The sequence below is a fragment of the Labrus mixtus genome, chromosome 4, assembly GCF_963584025.1.
Source record: "Labrus mixtus chromosome 4, fLabMix1.1, whole genome shotgun sequence".
Classification (NCBI taxonomy): domain Eukaryota; kingdom Metazoa; phylum Chordata; class Actinopteri; order Labriformes; family Labridae; genus Labrus; species Labrus mixtus.
The window spans coordinates 30,931,556-30,944,811 of record NC_083615.1 but is presented as its reverse complement, the minus strand read 5'-3'; the positions used below and the strand labels follow the sequence as shown (position 1 = coordinate 30,944,811).

The window sequence follows — 13,256 nt, the reverse complement described above, 5'->3', positions numbered from 1 at the left end:
AGTTGGGTAAGGTTTATTTATGATTTTTTAAAATCACATAATAAATGTGGTGTATTTTATGAACTTTAAGTGTTTTTTATTTAAGAGGACATGTGTTGCTCAATTTGAAGTTCTAAGTTGACCTTTAAATCAAAAAAGTGTTCTTTTTAATGTCGTCAACCATCATCTTGATTTTTGTTATTGCTTTATCCTAAAAGTATAAATTCAGACACTTAGGCACTGGTACCGTTTTAAAAGAATCGAATAAGCAATGGTATTGGAAAAAAAAAAAAAAGATACCCAACCCTAATTACATAATTTAAAATAAGATAATTTCAATAACAAAATACTGTACAACTTTAACAGTGAAAAAAAAAACAATTACTGATTGATAGTGATTAAATTATAGACTGTGTTCCTTTAGAGTACAAATGTATTTATCAATTTCCTTTTTTCATTGGAATTTAACCCCATTCAACCCCAGGCCTGAAAAAACACAGCTCTATAGCTAAACTAAAGTTATGATCAAGCAATAATTCAATACTGGCAATACTAATGAAACCTGAAACATTTGACTTATTCTTCCAACAGATGGTTTAAGTGATCTCCACCACATCATTTAATACTTTGCCAAACTACATTTAACTTTGGAGGTGTCAGCACTGCCCCATTCAATATAAGTAGTCGTTCAGGAACGGGTAGTTCACAGAAGACCTTGGAGTTCCTGCTTGTGGTACATCTATGTTCTGCAATGATTCAGAAATTGATTCTGTGATGCTGTGATTTTTCATCTCCTCTAACATATGTTAAACTGTTTTGAACAGGATTGGTGAATACTACCTACTGACAGAGAAGGGAGTCAGGTAAGTAATCTATCATTTATGTGTGAGACATATTAGTGACGCATATAATGAAAGCAGTTAGTTATACAATGACTGTGTTGTAAATTTAAACTGTATCCTAGAATGTATTCTATGAATCCACTTATTCTGAAATTACACAGAAAAACTTAATATAAGGATATGGAAACATGGTTTCAATGTGGATATGATTAATTCTCAAGAATATTTTAAGTTCAATTATTGTTTACTAACATGAACTTAAAACTCAGTCTAAGATGTCATTTCATTTCTTATCTATTAGATACAAGCCGCCACCATGAGTACGGACGCAGAGATGGCCGTTTACGGCAAGGCTGCCATTTACCTCCGTAAGCCTGAGAAGGAGAGAATCGAGGCTCAAAGCAAACCTTTCGATGCAAAGGCTGCCTGCTATGTGACTGATGTGAAGGAGCTGTATGTGAAGGGAATGATCGTCAAGAAGGATGGTGGCAAAGTCACCGTCAAAGTCCTGGACACTCAGGAGGTTAGTATCTTTAAATCAGAGTCAAATTGTTCAATATGATAATTGCTCATTGTAACAAGTGTCCTGTTGTAGGAGAGGGTAGCTAAAGAAGAAGACGTCACTCCAATGAACCCTCCCAAGTACGACAAAATTGAGGACATGGCCATGATGACCCATCTCAATGAAGCCTCTGTGCTTTATAACCTCAAAGAGCGTTATGCAGCATGGATGATCTATGTAAGAAAATGGGCCCTAATAAGAAACAAGATGTTGTTTAACATGGATTTACTTGTTTGAAACATTGAGGTCACTGTTGAATCTCTGTGCTTTCAGACCTACTCTGGGTTGTTCTGTGCCACTGTGAACCCCTACAAATGGCTCCCAGTGTATGACCAAGAGGTTGTAAATGCCTACAGAGGCAAGAAGCGTATGGAGGCTCCACCCCACATCTTCTCCGTCTCTGACAACGCTTTTCAGTTCATGGCTACTGGTAAGACATAATGATACAGATCATTTATCAGTATATGATGTTTCTGATGCAAGAAAACAGAGTTAACTGTTTTATTTTTGAATGTCTATATCAACAGATAGGGAGAACCAGTCTGTCTTGATCACGTAAGTTTAAAATGTGTTTAACATATTGCTTATGTACTTCAAAAAATATATCAAACAAGTTCTTAAATGTCTTTTCTATACCTAAAAGTCCTCTTTTAATGTACTGCGCTTTCTGTTTTTTATGTAAGTTGTGTTTGTTGTTCAAGCCTTGTCGAAGGAGAATTTCTGTCTCTGTTGGGACAGACAATAAAGTATATCTATCTATCTATCTATCTAGTGGAGAATCTGGTGCTGGAAAGACTGTGAACACAAAGCGTGTCATCCAGTACTTTGCAACCATCTCAGTTGGTGGCCCGAAGAGGGACGCATCAAAGGTGGGATAAATTACTATTTTAACTATTGAGCATTCTTCATGTATGCAATATTTTTACATTGGAAAATCAAATATTTTTATATCAACTCTAAACCTTCATTACAGGGTTCCCTTGAGGATCAGATTATTGCAGCTAATCCTCTGCTGGAGGCCTATGGTAACGCCAAAACTGTGAGGAATGACAACTCATCTCGTTTCGTAAGTATGGAGGGATTTCTGCAAATCAGATGTCTTGCTACACATTGTCCATGTTCATTGATGTTAAAAAACTGCCTTTGTTCCAAATAGGGTAAATTCATCAGAATCCATTTCGGCACAACTGGCAAACTGGCTAGTGCTGATATTGAGACATGTAAGTAACAATACTATTAGAATAGACAAATAACTAGAATGAAGAATTGCACAGTGTGACTTATGAACATTATTCATAGATCTGCTGGAGAAGTCTAGAGTGACATTCCAGCTTCCTGATGAGAGAGGCTACCATATCTTCTACCAGATGATGACCAACCACAAACCTGAGATTATTGGTAAACACATTGACTTGTTCCTCAATGTTAAACTGCTTTATACATTTTATACATGACAATGCATTGAACTTTACACCCTTTTGTTCTCCAGAAATGACACTCATCACAACCAACCCCTACGACTTCCCCATGTGCAGCATGGGTCAGATCACTGTTGCCAGCATTGATGACAAAGTTGAGCTGGAAGCCACTGATGTGAGTGAACTTTACTATAAAATATTTATACATGTTTTGTGAATAAGTGCAACATTAAAAGTAATCTATCTACACTTTGTAAATTGACAACATCTGGTTTGGACACCTCTTTCAAACATAGAACGCTATTGATATCTTGGGCTTCAGTGGTGAAGAGAAAATGAGCATCTACAAGATGACTGGTGCTGTGCTCCACCATGGTAGCATGAAGTTCAAACAGAAGCAGCGTGAGGAGCAGGCTGAGCCTGATGGCACAGAAGGTGAGATCTCAATATTTATAAATGTATTTATTTATTATAGTTCAGGAACAACAAAAATATTACATAGAATAATTAATCACTGTACTTTTGTCAGATGCTGACAAGGTTGCTTACTTGCTGGGTCTGAACTCTGCTGACATGCTGAAGGCAATGTGCTATCCCAGAGTGAAGGTCGGAAATGAGTATGTGACCAAGGGACAGACCGTACCTCAGGTAAATATAAAACGTAAAGAAATGTAAAAAATTGCACTTTAGTAAAGTAGTAATGACTCTAATATGACAATGGAATGGTAGCGTTCTATTTAAAGCTACTTTTTAGGAGTTGGATTTAGCACTACGTGAAAAACATCTTCAAAGTGGATATATGGTGTCTTTTCAAATCATGAGAGGAAGTTTACTTCATACCTCACTGACTTTAATCAAACTGTATTTGTGTTTTTATTTAGGTAATGAACTCAGTGACTGCCCTGGCCAAGTCTATCTATGAGAAGATGTTCTTGTGGATGGTCGTCCGTATCAACCAGATGTTGGACACCAAACAGCCAAGGCAGTTCTACATTGGAGTGCTGGATATTGCTGGCTTTGAAATCTTTGATGTGAGCTTAATTTCCAACAGTTCAGTACCTGACTGACTTTTCTTGATAGAAACATTATTTTTGTCTGCAAAAACTCATGCTGGTTTTATGTCTCCTTACAGTTCAACACTTTGGAGCAGCTCTGCATCAACTTCACCAATGAGAAACTGCAACAGTTTTTCAACCACCACATGTTTGTCCTGGAGCAGGAGGAGTACAAGAAGGAGGGTATTATCTGGGAGTTCATTGACTTTGGCATGGACTTGGCTGCCTGTATTGAGCTGATTGAGAAGGTAAAGATTCCATGAAATTGCTCTTAGTTATATTCAATGTACATATGTATGAAATGTATGAAAATGTAAAGATTATAACATATGTCTTTCCCTCTTCTAAAGCCCATGGGTATCTTCTCCATCCTTGAAGAGGAGTGCATGTTCCCCAAGGCAACAGACACATCTTTCAAGAACAAGCTGTATGACCAGCATCTTGGCAAAAACAAAGCATTTGAGAAGCCCAGGCCCACAAAGGGCAAGGCTGAGGCCCACTTCTCCCTGGTGCACTATGCTGGTACAGTGGACTACAACATTGGTGGCTGGCTGGACAAGAACAAGGATCCACTGAATGACTCTGTTATTCAGCTGTACCAAAAGTCCTCAGTTAAACTGCTGGCTGCTCTGTATCCTCCTGTTGTTGAAGGTAAGAAAGCCAAACATTTATATACAGTATAAAATGTATTTTTATGTTCTAAAAAATGTACATTATTCAAAAAACAGTAGTATTGGTTTATGTGATTTGTATGTTGAGTTCTAACAAAACGTCTCTACTTAAACATATCAACAGAGGTTGGCAAGAAGGGAGGCAAGAAGAAGGGTGGTTCTATGCAGACTGTGTCTTCACAGTTTAGGGTAAGGTTTTAAATGGACGACTTTGCTATAAAATCACCTCTCACTCATACTCCAAACTGATATATATTTAATGACATCACTTTAAATCTATAGGAGAACTTGGGCAAGCTGATGACTAACTTGAGGAGCACTCATCCTCACTTTGTGCGTTGCCTGATTCCCAATGAGTCAAAGACTCCAGGTACATAAAAAAGATCAATTGAATAGAGTCTTTGAGGAATGGTTATATTTTGTTGTTACATGTTTCATAACTGCAATAAATGTCTTTTTACAGGTCTGATGGAGAACTTCCTGGTCATCCACCAGCTCAGGTGTAACGGTGTACTGGAGGGTATCAGAATCTGCAGGAAAGGTTTCCCCAGCAGAATCCTCTATGCTGACTTCAAGCAGAGGTATCTATACATATTGTATATTTTTTGATAAAGATGATTCAAAGGCAACACTCACACTAACAATGAACTCTCTCATGAAAGATACAAGGTGCTGAATGCCAGTGTCATCCCTGAGGGCCAGTTCATTGATAACAAGAAGGCTTCAGAGAAGCTGCTTGGATCAATTGATGTTCCTCATGACGAGTATAAATTTGGACACACCAAGGTAAGATACTACTTTTTTTCTAAGGTGTTCTACTACAAGGGATATGATGTTTCATCCATTGTGTGAGTATGTTACATAACTTAAAGATGTCTTTACTGTATATGAGTTTCTACAACATTCATTTTCATTTTTGTATGATTGTTTAGGTGTTCTTCAAGGCTGGTCTTCTGGGTCTCCTTGAGGAGATGAGAGATGAAAAGCTGGCATCTCTGGTCACCATGACTCAGGCTCTCTGCCGTGGTTACGTCATGAGAAAGGAGTTTGTGAAGATGACAGAGAGGAGGCATGTTAAATAAAAGCTTGTTTTGAATGAGACTCTTTTTTTAAATCACAAAAGAAAATTGTCAGTTACACCTTCTTCTTTTCTGCAGGGAAGCCATCTATTCCATCCAGTACAACATCCGCTCATTCATGAATGTCAAACACTGGCCATGGATGAAAGTGTACTACAAGATCAAGCCTATGCTCAAGAGCGCTGAAACTGAGAAGGAACTGCAGCAGATGAAGGAGAACTATGACAAGATGAAGACAGATCTGGCCACTGCCCTGGCCAAGAAAAAGGAGCTGGAGGAGAAGTTTGTGTCCCTTCTGCAGGAGAAGAATGATCTGCAGCTGCAAGTCGCATCTGTAAGTACACATTGATGGACTGATATGATGTTTCATAATGTACTGTGTAGATTTGTTAACATCCTTTTTCAAACAACAAACTAGGAAACAGAGAATCTGTCAGACGCTGAGGAGAGATGTGAGGGTCTTATCAAGAGCAAAATTCAGATGGAGGCCAAATGCAAAGAGATCACTGAGAGGCTGGAGGATGAAGAGGAAATCAATGCTGAGCTCACTGCCAAGAAGAGAAAACTGGAGGATGAATGCTCTGAGCTCAAGAAGGATATTGATGATCTGGAGCTTACCTTGGCCAAAGTGGAGAAGGAAAAACACGCCACTGAGAACAAGGTTTGGATTTAACAATCTATCTCGTACATCAAGTTTCCTCTAAACATTACCCTCAATAACAACGTCTTTCTTGTAAATTTAGGTGAAGAACCTGACTGAGGAGATGGCCTCTCAGGATGAGAGCATTGCCAAGCTGACCAAGGAAAAGAAAGCCCTTCAGGAATCTCACCAACAGACTCTTGATGATCTGCAGGCTGAGGAAGACAAGGTCAACACTCTGACCAAGGCCAAGACCAAGCTTGAGCAACAAGTGGATGATGTAAGTTCACAAGTCCTTAAAACTGGCAAATAACATTGGTGTTGAATCCTGATCATTAAGCCGTATACTATTGTTTAGCTTGAGGGTTCTCTGGAGCAAGAGAAGAAGCTGCGGATGGACCTTGAGAGATCCAAGAGGAAGCTTGAGGGTGATCTGAAACTGGCCCAGGAATCCATAATGGATCTTGAGAATGACAAGCAGCAGTCTGATGAGAAAATTAAAAAGTAACTTTTGTTTATTTTAACAAAAGCATACACAAACAATACTGTAACAGCATGAACTCTGACTAAGAAATGTATCCATGATTCTCACAGGAAGGACTTTGAAACCAGCCAGCTCCTTAGCAAGATTGAGGATGAGCAGTCAATGGGTGCTCAGCTTCAGAAGAAGATCAAGGAGCTTCAGGTGAAATATTGAGTTAAATTAAACAGAATACATATTGTTTGTCAAGTGAAAGTTTACTGAAACACATCATATCTACATTCTACAGGCCCGTATTGAGGAACTGGAGGAGGAGATTGAGGCTGAGCGTGCAGCTCGTGCCAAGGTTGAGAAGCAGAGAGCTGACCTCTCCAGGGAACTTGAGGAGATCAGTGAGAGGCTGGAGGAGGCCGGTGGAGCCACTGCTTCCCAGATTGAGATGAACAAGAAACGTGAAGCAGAGTTCCAGAAGCTCCGTCGTGATCTTGAGGAGTCCACTCTGCAGCATGAAGCCACTGCTGCTGCTCTTCGCAAGAAGCAGGCTGACAGCGTTGCTGAGCTGGGAGAGCAGATTGACAACCTCCAACGCGTCAAGCAGAAGCTTGAGAAGGAAAAGAGTGAATACAAGATGGAGATTGATGACCTCTCCAGCAACATGGAGGCTGTTGCTAAAGCCAAGGTACACAATGCATTTCATGCTACTTTAATAACCAAGAGAGTTCAGTAAACAAGGTCATTTACATTTTAGAAAACAAATGATTACTGACATGATCTCTGTTTCTCATCATCAGGGAAATCTTGAAAAGATGTGCCGTACTCTTGAAGACCAATACAGTGAACTGAAGACCAAGAATGATGAAAATGTCCGTCAAAACAATGACATAAGTGCGCAGAAAGCACGTCTCCTGACAGAAAATGGTATGTTAAAGTGATCAATGAAAGGTCTGAAGTTGATTATTTCACAATGTAACACAAACTAATTTTTCATGATATGTTTCACTCAAGGTGAGTTCAGTCGTCAAATTGAAGAGAAAGAAGCTCTCGTCTCCCAGCTGACCAGAGGCAAACAGGCCTTCACTCAGCAGATTGAAGAGCTGAAGAGACAGATTGAAGAGGAGGTTAAGGTAAGAAAACTTTAAATTCTTACTTATAACTTTGTATGTGTGATTTATTACATTTTCACACTGACTGCAATTTCTTACATCAGGCCAAGAATGCCCTTGCCCATGGAATGCAATCAGCCCGCCATGACTGTGATCTGCTGAGGGAGCAGTTTGAGGAGGAGCAGGAGGCAAAGGCTGAGCTGCAGCGTGGAATGTCCAAGGCCAATAGTGAAGTGGCTCAGTGGAGAACCAAGTATGAAACTGATGCCATCCAGCGCACTGAGGAGCTTGAGGAATCCAAGTACGTACATTTTATACGGCTCAGCTTAAATGACAATGGTACCGCCTGAACGGGTCGCACTCCTTTCATATGTGAATCTAGTTTAAAAGGTCAAAATGTTAGAAGATTTCTTAAACATGCAATATTATGTGGAGAAAACATAATCAGTGCCAACATGGATTGTTAAGGTTTTCACAATCACACCCTTTTCAAACAGGAAAAAGCTTGCCCAGCGCCTCCAGGAGGCTGAGGAGCAGATTGAGGCTGTCAATTCCAAGTGTGCTTCTCTGGAGAAGACCAAACAGAGGCTCCAGAGTGAGGTGGAGGACCTCATGATTGATGTGGAGAGAGCTAATGGCCTGGCTGCCAACTTGGACAAGAAGCAGAGAAACTTTGACAAGGTAACGTGTCCTTCTGTCAACTATACTCTGTAATCAAAGACACACTCATTTGATTCGCCATTGTACTGATAAATAACTAAGCAAATAAATGGCTTTTTAGGTGTTGGCAGAGTGGAAACAGAAGTATGAGGAGGGTCAGGCAGAGCTTGAGGGAGCTCAGAAGGAGGCTCGTTCTCTCAGCACTGAGCTGTTCAAGATGAAGAACTCATATGAGGAAGCTCTGGATCAGCTGGAGACCATGAAGCGTGAAAACAAGAACCTGCAACGTGAGTTCTTACTACATGCTACAGAAGCATTGTATTACAGTGTTTATTTCTAACATATTTAATACATACGAAACATTTAAGGCTTAACAATACAAAACACATGAATCTCTCTGCAGAGGAGATCTCTGATCTCACTGAACAGATTGGTGAGACTGGCAAGAGCATCCATGAGCTGGAGAAGTCCAAGAAGCAGGTGGAGACTGAGAAGTCTGAGATCCAGACAGCTCTTGAAGAGGCTGAGGTACAATTGTTCAGGGGAAATCCTCTGAAAGACAATTTAAATCATGGACAAATGTATTTTAAAGAATGAAGATTTATATATGAATTATTTACTTTCATTAGGGAACTTTGGAACATGAAGAGTCCAAAATCCTGCGTGTCCAGCTTGAGCTCAACCAGATTAAGGGTGAGGTAGACAGGAAGCTGGCTGAGAAGGACGAGGAGATGGAGCAGATCAAGAGGAATAGCCAGAGGGTGATTGACTCAATGCAGACCACTCTGGACTCTGAGGTCAGGAGCAGGAATGATGCCCTGAGAATCAAGAAGAAGATGGAGGGAGACCTGAATGAGATGGAGATTCAGCTGAGCCACGCCAATCGCCAGGCTGCTGAGTCCCAGAAGCAGCTGAGGAATGTTCAGGCACAGTTGAAGGTATTGTAGCCCACAGATTTTGTGCAAAGTTTGTCAGTTCACTTGAACTCTGGCATTCAAGGGAATATTTCTAATTTTTCACTAGGATGCACAACTGCACCTTGATGATGCTGTCAGAGCTCAGGAAGACCTCAAGGAACAGGCTGCTATGGTAGATCGCAGGAACGGTCTCATGGTTGCTGAAATTGAGGAACTAAGAGCTGCTCTGGAACAGACTGAGAGAAGCCGCAAAACTGCTGAGCAGGAGCTGGTGGACGCAAGTGAGCGTGTTGGACTTCTGCACTCTCAGGTGATTTTGGATTAATATATGTATTGATTCATTTTTTCCACAACTTTACAAATCAGTCTTTTTATCTCATGAAACGATTCCCTATTATTTTAGAATACAAGCCTTATGAACACCAAGAAGAAGCTTGAGTCTGAGCTGGTCCAGGTCCAGAGTGAAGTTGATGACACAGTTCAGGAAGCAAGGAATGCAGAGGAGAAGGCCAAGAAGGCCATCACAGATGTAGGTTTTAAAAGAAATGCTTTTTTACTCCTGCTTAATGTGTCTTAATAAAGTAATTCTTATCAACATTAAATGCTGTCTCCTATAGGCTGCTATGATGGCTGAGGAGCTGAAGAAGGAGCAGGATACCAGTGCTCACCTGGAGAGGATGAAGAAGAACCTTGAGGTTGCTGTCAAGGATCTGCAGCACCGCCTGGACGAGGCTGAGAATCTGGCCATGAAGGGTGGCAAGAAGCAGCTCCAGAAACTTGAGTCTAGGGTGAGAATATCCTGTTAATAATTCTTAATACAGGGTCAAGACAATGTTTGCGTTTTCTGTAAACATATATATATATACAGTATATATGTGTTTATTAAATGTTTTACTGTTTTCTAAAGGTTCGTGAGCTGGAGTCAGAGGTTGAGGCTGAGCAGAGACGTGGAGCTGATGCTGTTAAGGGCGTTCGCAAATATGAGAGGAGAGTGAAGGAACTGACCTACCAGGTACAGTCACTCTAAATAACACTTGGCATACCAAAAACATTGCATATTCATAATGATTTTTTTTTTTTAAATGAAAATGTATCTTCTATCATAGACTGAAGAGGACAAGAAAAATGTTACCAGGCTGCAGGATCTGGTTGACAAGTTGCAGCTCAAGGTGAAGGCCTACAAGAGGCAGTCTGAGGAAGCGGTAAGAGAGTTATTCATATTCATAAATAATATAGAGATAAAATGACAGAAGTCTTTCAAACTAATCTAGCTTTTTGTACAGATTATATTATTATGTATAAGTACAAGAAATGTAGATGAATGCAGCATCTATCACATTAAGCCATCATGGCACAAATAGTGTACACACAAGTTATATACATAAGAAGGTCACTATCATGCACCAAAAGTCTATCATATTAAAATCAGTGATCCTCTGAGTAAAATATTAAATAATTGTCACTAAAAGATGAACTTACTCTTGTAAACCAAATAATTATATATACATAAGAAAAGACATTTAATATAAAATTGTAAAATTTTCAATACCTTTAAACCTTGTAAATGGTTTTCCAGGAGGAGCAGGCCAATGTTCATCTGTCCAAGTGCAGGAAGGTCCAGCATGAGCTGGAGGAAGCTGAGGAGCGTGCCGACATTGCAGAGACCCAGGTTAACAAGCTGAGAGCTAAGAGCCGTGACTCTGGCAAGGTAAGTAAAACATTTTATAATGTAAGCTTAAAAAAGTATGATATAAATGAATTCAGGATTATACTGTATGTATTTATTGCTTTTTATTTTGTTTTGACAGGCAAAAGAGGCTGAGTAAAGCACTCCAGCGGATGGGCTGTTTCTAATCATATAATATGATGTGAAATGTACCATAATAAAATATTCTCTGATCTTCCATTGCTTTTTGTTATATTTTGTAATCCTATTGTGTGCTCAAAGGGAGCAAAAGTCAAAATGTCAATCATTTGTGAAGCATAATATAATTCTCAATTGGAATGGGTCACTACAAGGTCATAGGGCGAAAGGTTTGAACTCTTTTTAGGTCCTAAAATGTCAAAACACTTGGGGGGTGTAAATCTCAAACATTTAAAGAATGAAGTTTAGAAAACTAGTAAGTGTGCCCCCACTTACAAAAATATATATTTCAGAGTAGGCAAAGGCAAATCATAATTTTCCCACTGAAAATGAGCATGAGTGAAAAAGTGACTATATACAAGACGACGTCTTCCTTAGAAGTCATATGTGGTGCCGGAGACTACAATTAAAATTTTGATAGTTCAACAAACCACACTAGGGTGTCTACAGATGTGAACAAGTAAAATTTAAGACATTTTAAGACATTTTTAATACTACTTTGAATGAAATTTAAGATCAAATTTGCAATGGAAATACACACCATAAGTGAAAATATACTTTTTAATTAACGCATAGATGGCAGTTCAAAATGGGCAGTAAGGTAAAATGACAATAAATGGTTCAGTTTAGGAACATTGTGCAAATGTGTTTATTCATGTAAAAGGGAAACACAAAAATATCATTGTTGTCCTAAATCATATTACAATATTCTCAGAAAGTTTCATATTAGTGGACAATAACTCAGAAATTAAAATTGACAGTTATGTGCAAATCAAAGGTGAAAGTGCTTTTCCAGATCATTCACCATGTATTGCCATATGTGGAGCCTCGGTCTAAAATTAGGTCCTGTGAAAAAATGCTAATCACATTAAGTAACCAGAATAATACAGTTAAGACAAAAATATAGAAAATAAATAAAACAAAATCAATTCCAGCAGCTTGTGGACTGCAAAGAAGTCAGTGTACTACACTACTTGCTTATGAGTTGTCATTGACCAGCTCACAATGGCAGTTTGATTTATGTCCTGGCTAAAGTAACCTTGTATTTCTATTATAGGCCTACCTTAGACATTTTAACAATGTGAATGTACAATTTTCATTTGAAAGGTTGTGGAAACAGGAATTCTGGGGTGGAAGAGGTAAGCAGAAGAGAGTTGACTGGACATTATGGCATATGCCTGAGTTCCAGGCTGTTTGCTACTTCACTCAGTGTCTTCTTCCTTTTGAGCTGCTCAAGGTGGTCCTCTGCGACTTTTCTCTTTGTGCATTGCTCATCTTCTTTCTCTTTTCCTGGTCCAGGTAATGAGACCTCGCTGAAACTGCAGCTGTCAGGAGCTCCTTCGTCAGAGGTACTTTGAGAGTCCCCACACAGACAGAGACATAGTCACATATAATTCGCTGAGCAACAACTGTGTCCTCTTGCATGTTATCAGCCTCCACCTCCTTATTTACAGAAAAGCCCCTCTCAACCGTTTCTTGGCCATGGGACAGGAGCAGAAGTTTCGCGCAGAAAGTCCATAACTCAGGGTAGGATTGATGGAGGAATCCATGCAGGAAAACATCCAGTCTTGTCCGCATGGGTTGGAAAGAAGAGAAGGATTCAGCATTTGCCTCCAGAGACAAGAAGTTTCCAAATTGCTGGATAATCACATCACCTGTTGTGAAACAGATTAACACACAAAAAATAACAATTAATCAACCAATGTAATGAAAAAAAGTAATTTATCAGACAAACCAAACACTGTTTTAATGTGTTGAGACTGAACAAGCTTCAGGTAGTTGTGACGGTGTACATTGTGCTAACTTCTGTAAACGTAAGTTCCAGCAGAGACATCTCCTGACAGCTGGTTGTTTTGCAGAAAGTTTTGCCATCTGCCTCACAACTGGGTACTTGAGTGGGCTCTTGTCTAGGATTTTCTGGACGATGTTAGTCAAACCATCCATGCAGTCCCTTCTAAACTCCAGCACACTGAGCTCTCCTATAC

General features: G+C 39.6%; 1 protein-coding gene across 1 annotated transcript; it reads left to right on the top strand.

Annotated features, from left to right (window-relative positions):
• The first annotated feature begins 625 nt into the window (after positions 1 to 625).
• On the top strand, positions 626 to 11,316 carry LOC132973426 (myosin heavy chain, fast skeletal muscle-like). Its single transcript, XM_061036892.1, has 41 exons — positions 626 to 712; positions 804 to 842; positions 1,123 to 1,344; positions 1,417 to 1,560; positions 1,657 to 1,813; positions 1,911 to 1,938; positions 2,156 to 2,252; positions 2,357 to 2,449; positions 2,540 to 2,603; positions 2,683 to 2,781; positions 2,873 to 2,976; positions 3,098 to 3,236; positions 3,331 to 3,449; positions 3,683 to 3,832; positions 3,934 to 4,104; positions 4,207 to 4,507; positions 4,652 to 4,716; positions 4,810 to 4,897; positions 4,991 to 5,108; positions 5,190 to 5,313; positions 5,460 to 5,596; positions 5,685 to 5,940; positions 6,025 to 6,267; positions 6,350 to 6,526; positions 6,605 to 6,750; positions 6,841 to 6,931; positions 7,017 to 7,406; positions 7,519 to 7,645; positions 7,733 to 7,851; positions 7,935 to 8,131; positions 8,328 to 8,511; positions 8,612 to 8,777; positions 8,894 to 9,018; positions 9,120 to 9,428; positions 9,514 to 9,717; positions 9,811 to 9,936; positions 10,025 to 10,195; positions 10,315 to 10,419; positions 10,514 to 10,609; positions 10,984 to 11,115; positions 11,216 to 11,316. Exons 3-41 carry the CDS (start codon positions 1,138 to 1,140, stop codon positions 11,231 to 11,233), a joined length of 5,787 nt encoding a protein of 1,928 aa, XP_060892875.1. The 5' UTR covers positions 626 to 712; positions 804 to 842; positions 1,123 to 1,137; the 3' UTR covers positions 11,234 to 11,316.
• The last annotated feature ends 1,940 nt before the right edge of the window (positions 11,317 to 13,256 follow it).

What these genes read in the sequence shown, in the direction of transcription:
- LOC132973426 (XM_061036892.1), top strand. Translation starts at nt 1,138, where the DNA reads ATGAGTACGGACGCAGAGATGGCCGTTTACGGCAAGGCTGCCATTTAC. An exon ending in AGATTGAAGAGGAGGTTAAG is followed by an intron (nt 7,852 to 7,934) that starts GTAAGAAAACTT and finishes TTCTTACATCAG; the next exon opens with GCCAAGAATGCCCTTGCCCA. An exon ending in AGAGGCAGTCTGAGGAAGCG is followed by an intron (nt 10,610 to 10,983) that starts GTAAGAGAGTTA and finishes ATGGTTTTCCAG; the next exon opens with GAGGAGCAGGCCAATGTTCA.